General features: G+C 44.2%; 1 protein-coding gene across 1 annotated transcript in view; it reads right to left on the bottom strand.

Moving 5' to 3' along the window:
* The window catches only part of LOC142313017 (uncharacterized), a 77,051-nt gene extending 59,448 nt beyond the window's left edge, over window positions 1-17,603 (bottom strand). The window contains exons 1-8 of the mRNA XM_075352004.1: window positions 17,157-17,603; window positions 16,811-16,960; window positions 11,015-11,194; window positions 10,810-10,933; window positions 10,614-10,726; window positions 10,341-10,431; window positions 8,084-8,809; window positions 5,932-6,017 (exon numbers count right to left, since the gene is read on the bottom strand). Coding sequence (XP_075208119.1) covers window positions 5,932-6,017; window positions 8,084-8,809; window positions 10,341-10,431; window positions 10,614-10,726; window positions 10,810-10,933; window positions 11,015-11,194; window positions 16,811-16,888 — 1,398 coding nt within the window. The 5' untranslated portion in view covers window positions 16,889-16,960; window positions 17,157-17,603. The remainder of the gene's footprint in view (window positions 1-5,931; window positions 6,018-8,083; window positions 8,810-10,340; window positions 10,432-10,613; window positions 10,727-10,809; window positions 10,934-11,014; window positions 11,195-16,810; window positions 16,961-17,156) is intronic.
* Between the last annotated feature and the right edge of the window lie 2,010 nt (window positions 17,604-19,613).

Genomic DNA, 19,613 nt, shown 5'->3' with positions numbered 1-19,613 from the left:
GGACCGGGAAACATGGCACGGGAGTGACGGAGCGTGACCTGAGAGCGGGGAAGCGTGGCAGGGGAGACGGTGAGCATGGCAGGGGGGCCGGGAAGCATGGCAGGGGAGCCGGTGAGCGTGACACATGCGTTATCGTCCGATAGCTCCAATCAGTTCTAGGGCTTGTGATGATGCCGTTGCCTAGCTCCATAAATTCAGAACATTCAGAAGATGTCTTCATCCCTTTATGAGTAATAAGTCTGAATTTCTGATAAACAGAATTTAATTTTCAAATAAAATATTTTCTACATTCTGGATATGAAAGAGGCTTTTCATGTTCTGTATGTGAGCTCTTTAATGTTTAATAAGAGTTGTTTTGAAAGAAAAGCATTTCACACAGTCTCAACATAGATCTGGTTTATTACCTATGTGACTTGTTTTATGTTTAACCAAATATGGTTTACACAGAAAAGTTTTCCCACTGTCTGAACATGAATATGGCTTCACCCCCATGTGAGTTTGTTAGAGAAGCCATTTTGTCTTGGTCTTCAGTCAGTTCACAAGTTCGTTATATTCGTGCACATATGAGTTTTTGACCGGTTATGCAACCAGGAATGAGTAATTGATGTTCTATTCCACATCTGCTATTTGCTATGGTAATCACTATGTCCCTTAGAATTGTTATTCTTTTTAAGTATGTACTCCTCTTGGAATACGCTGTTTGTATTACAAGGTTTGATTGATCACATCCCTTAAAAGCTTTTTGTTATGATAAACTATATCTCTTTTGGCCTTGAGACATTATACTTCCTTATGTGGTAATATCTTCTTTGGAGCCTGAAAATGACTATATTTGGTATCTATCTAAAGTTGTGTAACCATATCACATGTCTCATATTGCGTAATCAACTTGAAAGGTATAAGAACCTTCCTTTATTCACTATTAAATCAGAGTATTTGATACACTATGGACGTGTCCTGTCTTGGTGTGTTAAGCGTTACTCTCAGAATCAGCCGATCCGTCCCAGCTACCTGAGAGGAAACAAGAGCCCGGCTTTAACAGTTTGGAGGCACCCAGCGATCCCCATGACTGGGACCAAGACTTTCCCCTTTCAATCCGTCTAGGACTGAACACAGCAATCTTCCTCGCTTGAACAGAAAATACTAACATCAAACCTAGGTAAGTTGATCTTTTTGATCTCAAAGTATTTTCTCTTCAAGAGGGGGTAGAAGGCACGAGTCAGTCTCCGGGGGATATAAACAGGAAACTCGCAAATCCTCAGGTGGCCTTTATGTTTATTGTTTGTTTGTCTTGTCCTATATGCTGAAAACAAAGTTGTACTTTTTGTAAGTAATACTGCTAAAAGTTTTTCCTTTCTTCTTCTGTCTTCTTTCTTTATCTATTTAACAATACTAACCCACTAACTAATAATATAATACTTGGCTACTTCTTATTACCTTTTCAATCTGATATATTATAATTGAAGTGGGTTTTTTTTTGTTTTTAGGTGATAATATTCTATCACTTTCCCCTGTATAGTCAGAGACTTACAGGGCAAAGTGAGGGGGAGAATAGAGACTGCAGCGTTGTGACCTTATGACCCATCCTCGCTGTGCAGAGCTCTTGGAATTGGAATGCCGTGTATTAACTGAGTTAGAAGTATGTCATTTGTTTCTAGATGGGCAGAAATAGAAAACCTAGTCTAGTATATATTAATAACAGTTGTTTTACATCTCTGATGTTTAGAGGTATGGTTTGAGCTGCATATGATTTGTGAACATTATCTTTGCTTAGTAACATTGTGTTGTATGAAGGTAAAGTTGCAATAGAAGATATATAGAAAGTTGTTGAGGACTGGGAATGAGAGGTGATCCACTGGATTACACTCTCTGGGAGTCAGCCCTAGTATCAGGGCCAGAAGGATGGACTTGTGTGTGTGGAGAACAAAATCCTGATTGGCGTGAATATTGTGCTGCCTGTGGCAGACCAAGACCACGAAAACGAGCAGGATCTTGTGTCCCCAGCATAAGATCAGGGCATGGGATCAGAATCAATATTGAAGACAATGAAACACACACCCTGTACCATGGGCGGACTCAGGAATAGAAGTGTCAGCATCAGATGATTCTGATGCACATGAGGAATATATAGCTATTGCAATTGGAGTTGCGTTGCATTTGTTTGTGTGTCTTTACTTGCTTAGACAATGGTATATTAGGATTCAAACAGAAAGGAAATGAAAAGCTGGTTTGATTACCTTGAAAGATAGGGGTTCACCGTTGACTGCTAGCAGGTGAATACTGAATTCAAACGTAAGGGAATTAGTAGCTAGCGGACATAAGTCAACAGCTCGAACTGCTAGCCAGGGGATCGCTACCCTTTGGGCGGTTCAGTGGATAGTGTGATACAGTGAGGGGTCGCTACCCTTGAACTAAAACACTATGGGAACCAGTCTTACCAGACATTCTACTAAGTCAAACAGTATTGATCAAAGATTCAAAATGATTGACTTGGTGAGAATGGAAAATGGAGAGAAAGCAGTTAAAAACAGCGCGAAGATACTGAAAAAGGCGGGGATGCCTAAGACAGGTTGTTTAGATTTTTGCCGGTGGCAGCAGTTCGGCCGAGAGAATTACCAATGGATTCAGAAGCACGGATACCAGGCTCAGGTGGCAGCATGGATCCGGACTTCTGAACGCCATCATCCTCTTATAAATGACCATGACGATGAGGAAAGACCTAAGGTATCAGAGGAGAAGTTTATTGATATATTGTGTTCAGAAATGTTTCAAGGGCAAGATGAAAATGTAGACAAATATCATACTCGATGTGTTTCCCTTTTTACAGATCATGGTTATGACTTAAAGCACTCTAAAGAAAGAATGCTCTTTAAGGGTATGTTTAAGGAGGGGTTAAGGGGGGAGCTTAGAAAAGAAGTAGTAAAAACATGTGTAGAATATTCATATGTACCTCTTGAACAATCACTGCACATGATAAGAGCTATAGAGGATCAGATGTTGAAAAAGAGACAAAAGAAAGCTCAGAAACCAACCCCTGTAATGGTGAACATACACTCAAGAGCATTTGATAATGCGGTAAAAAAATCAGTGGAAGGATTACAGACTGAGCGTAGAATGGATAAGATGGCAGACTTTGATGAGTGTAAAGAAAAGGGATTGTGTTTTGGATGTGGAAGAAGGGGGCACTATAAACGAGATTGTCACAGGATAAGGAGGAGAGGACAACAAGGGGAGGTACAGAGAAAGGGAGTACTTGATAGAACAGACCTAGGTTGCAATCATAAAAACAACAGACTGGGACTAGGAAATAGGCAGCCCCCAAGGAAAGCAAATAATTAGGGTCAAACCTGTAGATGGCCCCTCAGGCACTGCACAGGTAACCCTTCCCACTAGCAAAAATATAGATAGTATAATAGATATGAGAGTAAGTTCCGTACAGTAATTAAGAAACAAGAAATGCCGGAACAGTTCATTATAAAAAAATGGAATAACTGTTACAGGACCATTGTCGGAATTTATGCTTGTTGTGATGATGCCTTTGATTCAAATAGATGAAAGCAAGCTGGATGAGAACCATCATCGAAAGTAGAAGGTATCTTTATGTTTATGTATAAGACAATTAAAATATCGCCTGAGCAGAAAGCAGAATGGAAGCCATCACAAAACAGGTAGAAAATTATCTAAAAGAAGGAATTATAGGTTATACAGAATTGAAACGATTGGTGAGTTGTGAGTTGGGGAATGTCGTTCCTTCAGCGTCAGAGAAAATGCAGCCAACTATTTCATGTGCTGGCAGCATGTAACAGGAACAAAACCCTATCAGCAGAACTCTAAAAGCAAAAGAGGGGTTTGAGATGCTGAAGAGTGACATTCTCTGTGGATTCATAATTCCCTCTGCACCGGCACTGGAAGATCTCTCATTTTATTTGTTTTGTTATAAGTTAGGGAGAAACACCATCTAGTGAGATATATATATATATATATATATATATATATATATATATATATATATATATATATTCCAGTGGTGGTTGCCTGTGCAAAAGAGAGTATGTTAATGTTAATTTGGTAATACACCTTAGAAATACAGGCACTATACTCAGTGTAGTAATTATTACTTCAAGTCAAGCACTGACAAATCTGACAAATATTTATTAATGAACTGACTAGCATGGTGCAAGGTAGCTCTAATCATAATATTCAATCCAGCTACTTTGTTATTCGACACAGATGATAAATGAAGTTTAGAGACAATTGTTTGTATATTGTATATTTGTCCAGCAAAAAGTTTTGAGTGAATAAATATACAAAAGGGGGGGGAAAGGAGGTTATCTATTATATACTCTAGTAGTGTAGTGGCGCTTCCCTTGTAATAGTCATTATGAAACATATCTGTTAACTAGAATATGAAAATATAGTTGTTTAGTTCAGCATTTTGACCATATAAAGTATAAATGCTGAAGACTATTGACTGGTTGGAGATAATGTTATAAGAATGATATGATGACATATTTTTTAGTTTTGTTTTTACAGATGATTGGTCGTTTCTGCACTGGAAATGCTATGGTTTACACAGCACGAGATAATTAAAATTTAAACCACTCCCTTCTTACCTATATTAGTACAGAAGGCAGTGATGATGAGGCCCACTCTGAATGGGAAAAGCAGAACTGGGTAAGATGGTTAAAAATATAAGCGATAGATCTTTACTGAGTGTCAACTGAAATGAAAAACTGTAGAATACGTATGAGCCCGAATGTTCTCCTGTTGTTGCTCTCCTGTTATTAAATAAGCCAGGTGCAATGAAGAAAAAGTCTAGACCTGAGCTGACAGTGATGGAGCTAAAAGAGATGCTTGCACAGGTGTAGTTAACAAAGAAACAATAACCGGGCCTAGAGTTGAGAGTTTTCCATCTTTCCCTGTACAGACTACCTTGGTGGCTCCTGTCACGTCCGTGACATCTGCCACTCCTTGTGTTCTTAAATCCCTACAGGTACAAGAAATTCAACGAGGAGTGGAGATAGAGACGCAGGAAGCCCAGCTGACTGAGGTCTGTGGATACAGGGCGGTAATATTTCTCTGCCATAAGCTCTCTTCTTATTGATGGTCCAGGTAACCAATGAATTAATAAGGAATTCTCTGTGAAAAACGGATATTAGTGTGTGTCTTAAGAGACAAGGTATGGGTGACACCAGAATTTAGTCCAGATTTACCCAGACTTGTAAGACACATGCCCAAAATAGTGTAAGAAGGAAAACTGTAAAGTTCATAGAAATATACCCTGCATTGGCTCTTCCCATCTCAGAAACCGCAGATAAATTATAGCGATATACCATGAGCAGGTGTTATGTAAGTTTGTGCGTGTTCTGTAGATTTCTTTCCAGATTTGGCCAGAGGCAATCCAGTGCAGAAAATGATATGTTATTGCTAGAAAAGCACATGATAGAAATTGTATATATAAAATATTTATAAAAATAAAGGGTACAAAGTGCAATTTTTGTTCACAGATTCAGTAAGATACAGTAATCAGACGTGCAATTTTTGATATATAAATGATTGATTAAACATGTAATACCATGTAATAAACAGTTGGTTTCAGTTTCATTCCAGATCCTTCCAATCTGGCACACATTCTCTGAAGTTTGGGGGACTGGGTGACGGTCTGGAGGCGTGTGGGGGGAAACTTGGATCTGCACCAAGTCCAACTTAGTACACCAACCTCAGTAAAAGTCCATGCATCCCACTGCAAGAGGGTTCACAAAGATTAAAGAAATGACATTAGGGAAGTATTGTGTATTGCTTCTCTTTCTATATGTTGTTTCCCTTTTAGGAAAAAACAGTGGGATGAGTCACCTAAACAGTGGGACAATAAATTTGTAATGTATCATGACTATATATCAATATCATGCCTTGTTTTTGTAACCCCCATACCCAATCAAATGCTAAAAGATAGTTTTGAGATAAGAAGTTATGCCCCAAAATAGAATTCGTATTGTACCAGACCTCCTTGTATATCCCTACAAAGATACATACATGAAACAAACTGGACCAGAGCCTATAGATTCGAACATGGTGACACTGATACTTGTGCAAATCGCAGTGCAATATATATGAGCGAAGAAGTTGAAGAAGGGCAATTGGGTGATGGAGCAGCAGAAATGTCAATAGCTATTGATAAAGAACCATACTGTGTGCCCTTTCAATTTTATAGAATAGTTACCACTGACTTAGAAGATTCTTGGTGTTTGTATGATGAGACTTTGCGATTTGTATCAGTAGTAATGGCGTTACTAAGTGAATATCAGTTTGAACTTCCAAAAGGTATTTACATCTTTTGTGGGGAGAAAGCTTATAGATGGATCCCAAAGGGAGCGGAGGGAACCTGTGAGGATGATTTCCCATATAAAAATATTCCTCAACACATGCTTGCAAAACGTGATACTGATGCAAAATCTAGTAAACAGACACAGAAGCATTTGTTTAGTACACCATGGTACATGCAGGCAGGAATAGTACTGACAGGTCCATTAGGAATAATGTTGGGACCAATGAGAAATGCCCAAATGATTCAAGAACTAGGAGATATTTTTGATAATGTCACTGATCTATTATTTGATGCCATAAATATAGAATCAGCCTACACAAAACAGCTCATCATCATTACCAATCAACATTCTATGGTACTTGATTATCTCACTGCTTCTAGTGGAGGTTTCTGTCAGGTGGTGGGACCTTCATGTTGTCACTTCATAAACCCTGAAGGACTGATGCAGGTTACACATGATATAAGACTTAAAAAGGGATTTAAGGAAGCCAATGCATTGAGTGAACTACCCTTCCCTGAATGGCTTTCCTGGTTAAACATACTGAATTTATTCAAAAAGGTGGGTGGATGGATCACAGGGATAATACACTATGTTATTCAAAGAGCGTTTATAATATTAGTAATTGCAGTATTGGTAAAATTGTTTGTAATGCTTGTAAAGAAAATTCTAGGAGCTAATTGTAACTGTTTTTCAGGAAAATACGAACCCAAAAAGGGAAAAGCTATTGATAATGAATCCCTCCAAATTAAAGTAATGATGACCATAACAACCACAAAGCGATGCAGATGTATGATGCGACAAAGATACCCTGGTGGACTTAACCGACTGTGCCTACTGTGGAAGTCCTATAGAATCGATTGACCACGAGATACAAGAACATCAGCAGAAAAAGAACTTTAATACTGTGTAAAACACCATAAAGTGTGTGATATATAAACACACTATAAGGACTACACAAAACATATATATCACATTTATATAGTGAATAAACTGGTAGAATATATACATATAGCCATAAGTATATTCCCCTCTAGGATCAGTAGATAGGATGGGTATAGGGAAATGTAGGCCGATCCCACAGAGCACGTTTGAATGGCAGGACCCCATGATGCGCGTAGGGAAAGCCTAGTGTATTGTGAAGTAGGACAAGTCTCTGCGGTCTACCCTATAGGAAGGGACAGATGAGATAGAACATAATTAATCAAAAGAGGGGAATTGTTAGAGAAGCCATTTTGTCTTGGTCTTCAGTCAGTTCACAAGCTCGTTATATTCGTGCACATATGAGTTTTTGACCGGTTATGCAACCAGGAATGAGTAATTGATGTTCTATTCCACATCTGCTATTTGCTATGGTAATCACTAAGTCCCTTAGAATTGTTATTCTTTTTAAGTATGTACTCCTCTTGGAATACGCTGTTTGTATTACAAGGTTTGATTGATCACATCCCTTAAAAGCTTTTTGTTATGATAAACTATATCTCTTTTGGCCTTGAGACATTATACTTCCTTATGTGGTAATATCTTCTTTGGAGCCTGAAAATGACTATATTTGGTATCTATCTAAAGTTGTGTAATCATATCACATGTCTCATATTGCGTAATCAACTTGAAAGGTATAAGAACCTTCCTTTATTCACTATTAAATCAGAGTATTTGATACACTACGGACGTGTCCTGTCTTGGTGTGTTAAGCATTACTCTCAGAATCGGCCGATCCGTCCCAGCTACCTGAGAGGAAACAAGAGCCCGGCTTTAACAAGTTCTCTGATGTCTAACAAGAGTTGATTTATCTGCAAAACATTTCCCACACTCTGAACATGAAAATGGCTTCTCCCCTGTGTGAGTTCTCAGATGTATAAGAACATTTGATTTGTGATTAAAATGTTTCCCACACTCTGAACATGAAAATGGCTTCTCCCCTGTGTGAATTCTCAGATCCTTAACAAAATTTGATTTATGATTAAAGTCTTTCCCACACTCTAAACATGGAAATGGCTTCTCCCCTGTGTGAGTTCTCTGATGTTTAATGATAGTTGATTTATCTGCAAAACATTTCCCACACTCTGAACATGAAAATTGTTTCTCCCCTGTGTGAATTCTATGATGTATAACAAGAGTTGATTTCTTTGTAAAACATTTTCCACATTCTGGACATGGATATGGCTTCTCCCCTATGTGAATTCTCTTATGTACAATAAGGTTTGAGTGATCATTAAAATATTTCCCACACTCTGAACATGAAAACGTCTTCTTTCCTTTGGTAGTTCTAACATCCCTTCTACTACTTTTATTTTCCTTAATTGTTTGTGATGATTCAGAAGATAGAACCTGTTTTAAAGGAACAGATGATAGAACTTTGTTGTGAAGCACCGAGGGTACAGGTGGGATAACACAATGTTCTTCATATGTGTCTTGTAGTACATCAAGATTATATGATTGAAAGTCTGGTGTCAGAAGTCTCTTTGATCTCCTAATATAGTCATCTGCAAAAAATAACACTTATTACTTTTTCAATAATATAATCTTGGAAAAACACATTTTTTAACAATACAAAATGTCCATTGAAATTGCAAGTTCTGTTGCAAAATTTGAATATCACTAAGGTATTTGTGACAAAACAGATCACATTCTAATTAAAGACCACAAAGCAAAGACCACTAGATAATGATATCCAGCCACCAGGATCGGCTCTAGCAGTTTTCCAATTCAGTGTGAATTCAGCATCTTCCTAGGTTCATGTCTCAGAGTGTCGGTCACCATTATTTTGTAGTAAAAACCTCAGTGGAGAATCATAAATAAAGCCTGTCAATCACTAGTATTAGAAAAAGGCTCCATAAGTCAGTGACTATCTGTGGCAGATCCTGAATTTTTCATACTCATGAGAAATTCTGTACCTGCCGCTGAGCGGGAGTGACCTACAAAGCCTTGTTTTGACAATGAAGCTCCATAGGAATCAATGGGCGCCGTGGGTTATTACACCATTGAATTACGTTGGAACTTCAAGGATTTCTGTTTAAATGAAAAATTGGTGAATGAGGGAGTGTGGGGAGTCTTTATTCAGAAAACTAATTTTTTTTCCTGTAAAAATAAGAACAGAGGGCACTCACCGTATATAAGCAGTAGAAAACTTATGTTTATTTGTTACATGGAGCAGGCATAAAAACAGGACGGAGGGAAGAGGGACTGACCACACAAGGACGACAGCTGTTTCGCACCGGCAACCGGCGCTTTGACAAGTCCCACTGAATTATACTGGACCTGGGTATTTTGGGGGTTAATAAAGGGGTGAAAGAGGGTGTTATTTTGTATTGTATTTCAAACAAAGGATTTTTTTGGTGTTTGTGTTTATTTCTTTTCACTTACAGATTAGTAATGGGAGATCTCATAGACACCTCCCATTACTAATCTAAGGCTGAGTGGAAGCTGTGGGCTGTTATTAACCAATGATTACCCCAGTTGCCACTGCACCAGGGCACTTGGGATGAGTTGGGTAAAGTTCCGGGATTCTCACATCTAATGAATGAGACAATCCTGGGGAGCTGCAGTCTGCTATTTTTAGGCTGAGGGGCCAATAAGCATGGGTCTCCTCACCCTGAGACTACCAGCCTCCAGCTTTTAGGCTATCTTATGGTTGGGTATCAAAATTGGGGGGAGGACCACACATTTTTTTAAATTATTTATTTAAAAATTTAAAAAAAAAGGAGCAGGTGGTTCCTCTTCTTTTAAAACATAGCCAAGATAAGCAAACAGCTGGGGGCTGCAGCCTGTAGTCACACCAAGTGGCCATGTAAAATTACTGCTCGCTGTGAGTTTCAGGCAGAGACTGAGTGAGCCACGTGATCAGCAGTGACGTCACTCCGGTGATTTGCGGTTGCAAGTGGAGGACCGTGGGAACCTCTTCTACCTTATATTAATAATATACTGTATTTTGTTCATTCTTTTTAATCCAACATTGTAGCAGCTGCTGAAGGAGACGAATCTGTGACTTCTCTGCATTTAGTGGTCACTACTCACCTGGGCGGTTATCTGTAGGAATCTCCTCTTTACTCTGCTCATCACCCCTCACATATGTCTCTGTAGTATTAATATGGGTCAGATCTTCACCCTGAAACAAATATTATAAAAATCACAGACAGATGGAGAAGTCTCATCTATGATCAGCTCTAATCCTGCCATCTCCACCGTTCTCATTACACAAGTATAAAACATATAATACTGGTGGATAAAACTAGACTGAGCACAAGACCTTCACAGCCGTCTACACATCATAGCGAGATTTCATGGCACCTTCTCTCCATCTACCGGATGATCCTGAGGAACATTGGGATCTTCTTGTTCACAGTCCTGTGGGAGAAGAGGACGGGGACATCTCTCTGGTGTTGTCCTCTTACTGGATAGAACTGGAGGAGACACATACAGGGACTGAATTAATTCCTTACATACAGATAATTATAGGCCGTGTGTATTTAGTCCTGTCTATTACCTGGTGATGTGAGGGGCTGGGGATCCTCCTTCATGATGTCCTTGTACAGATCTTTGTGTCCTTCTAAATACTCCCACTCCTCCATGGAGAAATAGATGGTGACGTCCTGACACCTTATAGGAACCTGACATATACAATGATACTGTCACCCCCGATCCCTTCATAGCGTTACTGTATAATGTCCCAGCATTACCAGCAGTGTCACCTCTCCAGTCAGCAGCTCAATCATCCTGTAAGTGAGTTCTAGGATCTTCTGGTCATTGATGTCCTCATGTATCGGGGGATGAAGTGGAGGCCCCGTGATTGGGCTCAGGGGTCTTTCCCATCCCTCAGACACAGGGGCGTGACAGCGCTCACTAGAGGTCTTCTTCACTACTATGTAATCCTGGTTATGGAGAGACACAATAAGAAATCTCACTACAGACATTTCCAGAGTCCTCACCTCTCCAGTTCTGTCCATCTGTTATTCCCATAGATAAGAATGATTATTATTATTATTTATTATGATAGCGCCATTTATTCCATGGCGCTTTACAAGTGAAAGAGGGTATACGTACAACAATCATTAACAGTACAAAACAGACTGGTATAGGAGGAGAGAGGACCCTGCCCGCGAGGGCTCACAGTCTACAGGGGATGGGTGAGGGTAAAATAGGTGAGGACAGAGCTGGTTGCGCAGTGGTTTACTGGACTGAGGGTTAGGCGGGCTTTGCACACTGCGACATCGGTAACAATGTGTTACCGATCCTGCAGCGATAGTCCTGCCCCCGTCGCACGTGCAATATATAGTGAAAGCTGCCGTAGCGATTATTATCGCTACGGCAGTTTCACACGCACATACCTGCCGTGCGACGTCCCTCTGGCCGGCGACCCGCCTCCTTCCTAAGGGGGCGGGTCGTGCGGCGTCACAGCGACGTCACACGGCAGGCGGCCAATTGAAGTGGAGGGGCGGAGATGAGCAGGATGTAAACATCCCGCCCACCTCCGTCCTTCTCATTGCAGCCGGCGGCAGGTAAGGTGATGATCCTCGCTCCTGCGGCTTCATACACAGCGATGTGCGCGCTGCCGCAGGAGCGAGGAACAACATCGCACCTGTCGCTGCACCAGCATTATGGAAATGTCGGAGGCTGCAGCGATGATACGATAACGACGCTTTTGCGCTCGTTCATCGTATCAAAAAGGTTTTACACGTTGCGATATCGACTGTGACGCCGGATGTGCGTCACTTTCGATTTGACCCCATCGACATCGCACGTGCGATGTCGCAATGTGCAAAGCCGCCCTTATTGTAGGTTGTAGGCTTGTTGGAAGAGATGGGTCTTGAGGTTCTTCTTGAAGCTTTCCACGGTAGGGGAGAGTCTGATATGCTGAGGTAGAGCGTTCCAGAGTATGGGGGAGGCACGGGGGAAATCTTGTACGCGATTGTGGGAAGGGGAGATAAGAGAGGAGTAGAGAAGGAGATCTTGTGAGGATCTGAGGTTGCGTGCAGGTAGATACCAGGAGACTAGGTCACAGATGTAAGGAGGAGACAGGTTGTGGATGGCTTTGTATATTATGGTTAATGTTTTGAACTGAAGTCGTTGGGCGATAGGAAGCCAGTGAAGGGATTGGCAGAGTGGCGAGACTGGGGAATAGCGAGGGGAGAGGTGGATTAAGCGGGCCGCAGAGTTTAGGATAGATTGCAAGAGTGTTGGAAGGGAGGCCAGAGAGCAGGAGGTTGCAGTAGTCGAGGCGGGAGATGATGAGGGTATGCACTAATGTTTTTGCTGATTACTGGTTAAGGAAATCACGGATCCGGGAGATATTTTTGAGTTGTAGTCTGCATGAAATGAAAAGGGCTTGGATGTGTGGCTTGAAGGATAAAGCAGAGTCCAGGGTTACTCCAAGGCAACGAGCATGTGAGACTGGGGAGAGTGAGCAACCATCAAGTTTGATGGAAAGGCTTGTTGGAGGAGATGAGTGAGGAGGAGGAAAGACAATGAACTCTGTTTTGTCCATGTTAAGCTTTAGGAATCGTGCAGAGAAGAAGGATGAAATAGCAGACAGACATTGTGGAATTTCGGTTAGTAGAGAGGTAATGTCAGGTCAAGAGAGGTAGATCTGTGTGTCATCGGCATAGAGATCATATTGGAAGCCGTGGGACTCTATGAGCTGTTCCAGACTGAAGGTGTAGATGGAGAACAACAGGGGTCCAAGAACTCAGCCTTGGGGGACACCGACAGATAGGGGGCGAGATGAGGAAGTGGTGTGAGAATGGGAGACGCTGAAAGTTCGGTCGGTTAGGTATGAGGAGATCCAAGATAGGGCCAAGTCTGTGATGGCCAGAGAAAAGAGAATCTGTAGTAGGAGGGAATGGTCTACTGTGTCGAAGGCAGAGGACAGGTCCAGGAGGAGGAGGATAGAGTAGTGTCGCTTGGCTTTGGCGGTTAGTAGATCATTGGTGACTTTGGTTAGGGCAGTTTCAGTAGAGTGATGTGGTCAGCAGCCAGATTGTAGCTGGTCAAAGAGGGAGCAGGAGGAGAGTTATGAGGACAATTCAAGATGGACATGCTGTTCCAGTAGTTTTGAGGCATAGAGGAGAAGGGATATGGGGCGATAGTTTGACACAGAGGATGGGTCAAGGGAGGGCTTTTTGAGGATGGGTGTAATGGAGGCATGTTTAAAGCAAGAGGGGCATACACCACTTGTTAGTGATAGGTTGAAGAGATGGGTTAGGGCTGGGATGAGGACTGCGGTGATGTTGGGGATGAGGTGCGATGGGAGCGGGTCAAGTGCACAGGTGGTTAGATGTGATCTTGAGAGTAGAGTGAAAAGATTGTTTTCTGTCATGGTGGAGAAGCTGGATTTGGAGGAAGAGGGCTGAGTAGCTATGATGAGGGGTTGTGGTGATTGTGGGCCAAAGCTTGCTCTGATGTTGTCAATCTTCTGCTTGAAGAAAGAGGCAAAGTCTTCAGCTGACATGAGAGGAGAGGGAGGTGGTGCTGGAGGATGGAGGAGAGAATTGAAAGTGTTAAATAGCTGTTTAGGGTTGTGAGAGAGAGAGGATATGAGAGATGAGAAGTAGGTTTGTTTTGCAGTAGTGAGTGTGGACTTGAAGGTGGTGAGGGACTCTATATGCAACGAAGTGCTCAGTGGAATGAGACTTTTTCCACCTGCGCTCAGCAATTCTGGAAGCCCGTCTCAGTTCAGTCTGACTCGTGTGCCAGGGTTGCCTGTTGATTGTGCTGGTTTTGGTGTGTGTGAGGGTGGCAGCAGATTCGAGAGCTGCAGAGATTGTAGTGTTGTATAAAGTTGCAGCAGCATCTGCATCGTGTAAAAATGCAATGTCTGTGAGAGGGAGAAGGGACTGAGAAAGGGCGTGTAAATCAATGTGTTTGATATTTCTGCGAGGGTGTGGAAGTTTGTGGAGGGGGGGTTGCATACTTGGAGAAGAGAGGGAAGAGAATGTGAGTAGGTTGTGGTCAGACAGGGGGAGAGGTGAGTTAGAGAGGTTAGATAGGTAACAGGGGCGAATGAAGGTGAGGTCCAGCGTGTGGACATCTTTGTGAGTAGCTGCAGGAGACCATTGGGTGAGGCCGAAGGAGGAAGTGAGTGTTAGAAGGTTGGAGACAGATGAGTGGGAAGTGTCAATGGGGATGTTGAAATCACCCAAGATGATGGTGGGGATATCGGTGGAAAGGAAGTGTAGTAGCCAGGTGGTGAAATGATCAAAAATGGCAGTGGCTGGCCCTGGAGGGCGGTAAATAACAGCCAGTTAAAGGTTGGAGGGGGCGTAGATGTGTACGGAGTGCACCTCAAAAGATGGGAGAGTAACAGAGGGTGGTAGTGGAATTGGTGTAAAGAAGCATTGGTCGGACAGGAGCAAACCAACTCCTCCACCATGCTTGTTACTGGGGCGGGGGGTGTGGGAGAGTTGGAGACCGCCATAAGAAAGTGCAACAGGAGAGGCTGTGTCAGAGGGGGTAAGCCAGGTTTCTGTGATGGCGAGGAAGGAAAGTTTATTAGTGATGAAAACATCATGAATGTAGGAAAGTTTGTTGCAGACAGAGCGAGCGTTCCATAGAGCTCCTGTCAGTGGGACTGGGAGAGCGGGGGCTGGGTGGATGGGTATGAGTTTAGAGAGGTTGTGAAAATTTGTGATATGTTGTGGATGAGAGTTTGAAGTGACAATAGGGATGTGGTGAGGAGGACCAGGATTTGGAGCAATATCCCCAGCAGTGAGGAGAAGCAGTGAGAGTGTTAGTAGGTGGGGACAGGAGAGGCCATGAGATGGTCGTGTGTGTCTGGAGACACTGGGTGAAATGTGGAGGAAAATATCTGAGGGGAAGGTGAGATGGGTGGCGAGGATAGAGGGAGAGATGAAAAGTTCATTATTGGATTTAGCGATCAGAGGGGGCAGTAGAAAGTGAAGTATTATAGGGGTGAAAGTTAAGATAAACACAAACATTGTTTACAGTGACTATGTATCCAGTTACCTTCCGGTCACTTCCGGACCAATTCTGGCCTAATTCAATGCATCATACTTATACATACCTCCCAACTTTTAAAGAAGGAAAAGAGGGACAAAGCTACGCGCGCGGCGGCAAATTTTTAGGCCACGCCCCCTAACGCCCCATGGACACGCAGGCAGCCGGCGGGCCTCCAGCATGGACACGCAGGCAGCCGGCGGGCCTCCAGCATGGACACGCAGGCAGCCGGCGGGCCTCCAGCATGGACACGCAGGCAGCCGGCGGGCCTTCAGCATGGACACGCAGGCAGCCGGCGGGCCTCCAGCATGGACACGCAGGCAGCCGGCGGGCCTCCAGCATGGACACGCAGGCAGCCGGCGGGCCTCCAGCATGGACACGCAGGCAGCCGGCGGGCCTCCAGCAGGGACACGCAGGCAGCCGGTGGGCCTCCAGCAGGGACACGCAGGCAGCCGGCGGGCCTCCAGCAGGGACACGCAGGCAGCCACAGTGAGGCGGCCGGTCGCCCGCACAGTGAGGCGGCCGGTCGTCTTCACAGACAGGCAGCCGGCAGCCCGCCTTCACAGACAGGCGGCCGGCCACCCGCACAGACAGGCACCGGGGGCGCTCGCACAGACAGGCGGCGGGGGGCGCCCGCACAGACAGGCGGCGGGGGGCGCCCGCACAGACAGGCGGCGGGGGGCGCCCGCACAGACAGGCGGCCGGCCGACCGCACAGACAGGCGGCCGGCCGACCGCACAGAGAGGCTCCGGCCGGGGGGGGGGAATCAGCGCTGGGGAGATTATGTTTACATACCTTAGCAGCAGCACAGAGCAGTTTCGGGCAGCGCGCTCCTCTCTTTTATGCACGTCACGTGTTAGGATGGTAGGAGGGAAAAGCAGGGAGGCGGGGAGAGAGTGGGTGGGCGGAGCCCAGGAGACGGCCGTCCCGCCCGTGGCAACGGGACAAACAATGCAAAGCGTGATAGTCCCGCTGTATCCGGGACGGTTGGGAGGTATGCTTATATGGTGCAGATGAAAAGTCTTTGTGCAGACTTTTACTTGCCCCAATATATACATATACAAGTGCAATCAGCTGTGAAGGGGTGGGGTGCAACAAGAACCTCTTGATCACTCAATCAAAGAAACCAGATACAGCATCACATAGGCAAAGTAAACAAAGGTCATAAAAAGAAGGTGAGGAACAGGAGGGGGGGGGTCACAGTGAGATGCTGGAGCATGCCAGAGAGATATTGAAGCAAAGAGAGAACAGGTCAGATATATTGGGAAAGTAGGGTGGATGATTTAACATACCAGGTATTAGCAGTAGTAGCAGAGAAAAGGGAAGATCAGTTCAGTACATGGGAAAGTAGGGTGGATGGTTTAACATACTTGTTGGAAGATAGACATGATGATTAGATGATGGCAGAGAAGTGATGATAGATGATCAAGTGCATCATAATAATATTTCTGGCCTAATTCAATGCATCATACTTATATGGTGCATAATTGTCTTGGTGCAAAATGATGTAATGTGACGTCACCAGAATCTCTCACCTCTCCAGTAAGCCGGAAGAGGATCTCTAGGGTGAGGTGTAATATCCTCTCCGCCATCTTGTCCCTGTCCATATCCATCCTTCACGGGGCAATCAGGAGAATTCTCTTCTATAGAAGATCTCCACTGAGAGGATCCAATATTGTAGGGACCTGAATGGGGGGAAGATGACGATGTAACATCATAAAGAATCCGCTGTAATAATACAATTACTAGAGATAATAAGGGGAAATATATGAGGAGACAGAACGTGTAGATTGTGTGTGGAGGGAAATATAAGGTTAATATCCGGTCAGGACGGATCCTCGGAGATTGAGGTCACAGTGATGTCACCGTCACATGACTTACAGCCATTCGAGGACCACAGCGATCACGTGTCATACATAGTGACATCACTGCTGTGACCAATGACGTAGCTGCAGTGATGTCATCAGAGACTGAAGGAAACACAGGAGCATCAGCCCGAGAACAACACAACCGCACTTCTATAATCCGCCTGCTGCGCCCCCTGTGCACTCTCCACAGCAGAGGATGTCGGGAGAAGGGTCCGGTCTGTCGGATTCTCCACAGTTGGATCTTTTATCTCCAGCAGATAAACAGCGGCGAATAGAGAACACAGGAGCCGACAGCCGAGCGTCCCTGTATACGGGAGAAACCACCGAGCGAGCGACTGTTCTCCCCCAGCATCTAATGTGTATGGAGCCTGAGCCCAGTAATGGGGAATCTCCACACACCTCCTCCTGCAGAGCCGCACACTAGATATATGGCTGCTCTGTGCTTCCAGGACCTGTGATGATGTCACATGGAGGGGAGGAGTCAGGGGTCACATGATCAGCTCCGCAGTGTATGGAGGTGTGCTGGTTATGGGGTGATATTACATATTTGCTGCTGCATATTGTGGAGGCAGTATGGGAAAGGGGGTGATGTTACTTGCATATGGCACTGGTGAGCTGATGTTACACACTTGGGGACAGGGCTGGTATTATGTGCTGTGGACTGTTGACTCCACATTATGGGCTGTATCCTCTCCTTAGACACATTGGAGATCAGTTTAGTGTCCATATGAGTCAGGCACGACTTTTATCGAGACTTCTGTATGATTTTTTTTCCTGTTTTATTCAAGGTATCTGTGTCAACAGATGTGGACAACTGGTAAATGGCCAAAGGACTGGACGAGATTGGTGATTATTTCTATTCCAAAGAAGGGAGATGCTACCGACTGTGAAAACTATCGGACCATTGAGCTCATACTTCAGGTCAGCAAAATACTACTGAAGATCCTACAACAAAGGCTACAGCCTTACTGTGACAAAGAGCTGCCAGAGGAACAAGCAAGATTCAGAGAAGTCAGAGGAAAAAGAAATGTAATTGATAACATTAGATGGATAATGGAAAAGAACAAAGGATATAGCGAAAAGATTAATTTTTGCTTTATCGATTACAGCAAAGCTTTTGACTGTGGTGATCACCAGAAACTTTAGAATACCATGAAGTATATGAGTCCGAACCATCTGATCAGCCTCATCAGAAACAATTACATTGTCCAAGAAGCAACAGTTCAAATGGAAAACAGTGACACAGCATGGTTCCAGGTAGAGTGAGGAGTCAGACAAGGCGGCATCCTGTAATCATTTCTCTTCTTGTCGAAAAAGGATACGGAGTCAAAATTGCTGGACGAACCATCCTCAATCTTACATACGCAGACTACACAACACTGATAGCAACTGTCATGATCCGGACTGGGATTTCCTTGTTTCTCCTTTCCTGATCTGATCATGTCAGGGGTTAACTTTCCCTGCCTTGTTCCTGCTTCCAGTCTGCTATATCTCTGTGCTGCAACCTGTGTGCTGTGCCAGTTATATTGCTTGCTTTCAGCGTTTGTAGCTGGCTCTGGTGAGTTCATGATCTGTCCTGCTGCAGTTACCTGAACCTATGTGTCTGTTTACCTTCCCCAGTCATCCCTGCTCCTTATCTCCCTGTTTGTTTGGATTTCCCGATATTTGACTTGCGCTAGTCCCTGACCTGATTCACTGTCTCCCCTCTGACATCTCTGTTTCTGACCGGCCACTGACCTTTGTTTTCGTCTGACTTGTGTTTTGTATTTCCCCTTTCTACCTTGTTTATCTCTGGCATCGACTTGGCTTTCTGACTATTCTGCCACCTAGTGGTTACTTCGCTGTTCCATTACTGGTCTGCTTCAGTGCAGGATTACTCTGCTCATTCTCCACTCTGCTGCCATCTTGTGTTACACTGCATGAACTACCAGTAATGCAGCGTGACAGCAACAAGCATAAATGAAGGACTTAAGGCCACTTTACACACCGCCCCGTCGATTGTGCGTCACGGGCAAATCGCTGCCCATGGCGCACAACATCGCTCGGACCTGTCACACTACTTACCTGCCTAGCGACGTCGCTGTGACCGGCGAACCCCCTCCTTTCTAAGGGGGGCGGTTCGTTAGGCGTCACAGCATTGTCATTAAGCGGCTGCCCAATAGAAACGGAGGGGGCGGAGATGCGTGGGACGAACATCCTGCCCACCTCCTTCCTTCCTCATTGCCAGTGGCCGTAGGTAAGGTGAGGTTCCTCGTTCCTGCGGTGTCACACATAGCGATGTGTGCTGCCGCAGGAACGACGAACAACCTGCGTCCTGCAACAGCAACGATATTTGGGAAATGGACAGCGTGTCAACGATCAACGATAAGGTGAGTATTTTTAATCGTTAGCGGTCGCTCGTACGTGTCGCACGCAACGACATTGTTAACGAGAACGGACGTGCGTCATGAATTCCGTGACCCCAACGACA

Source organism: Anomaloglossus baeobatrachus, chromosome 5, assembly GCF_048569485.1.
Source record: "Anomaloglossus baeobatrachus isolate aAnoBae1 chromosome 5, aAnoBae1.hap1, whole genome shotgun sequence".
Taxonomy (NCBI): domain Eukaryota; kingdom Metazoa; phylum Chordata; class Amphibia; order Anura; family Aromobatidae; genus Anomaloglossus; species Anomaloglossus baeobatrachus.
This window is presented reverse-complemented; position numbering and strand designations above follow the sequence as displayed.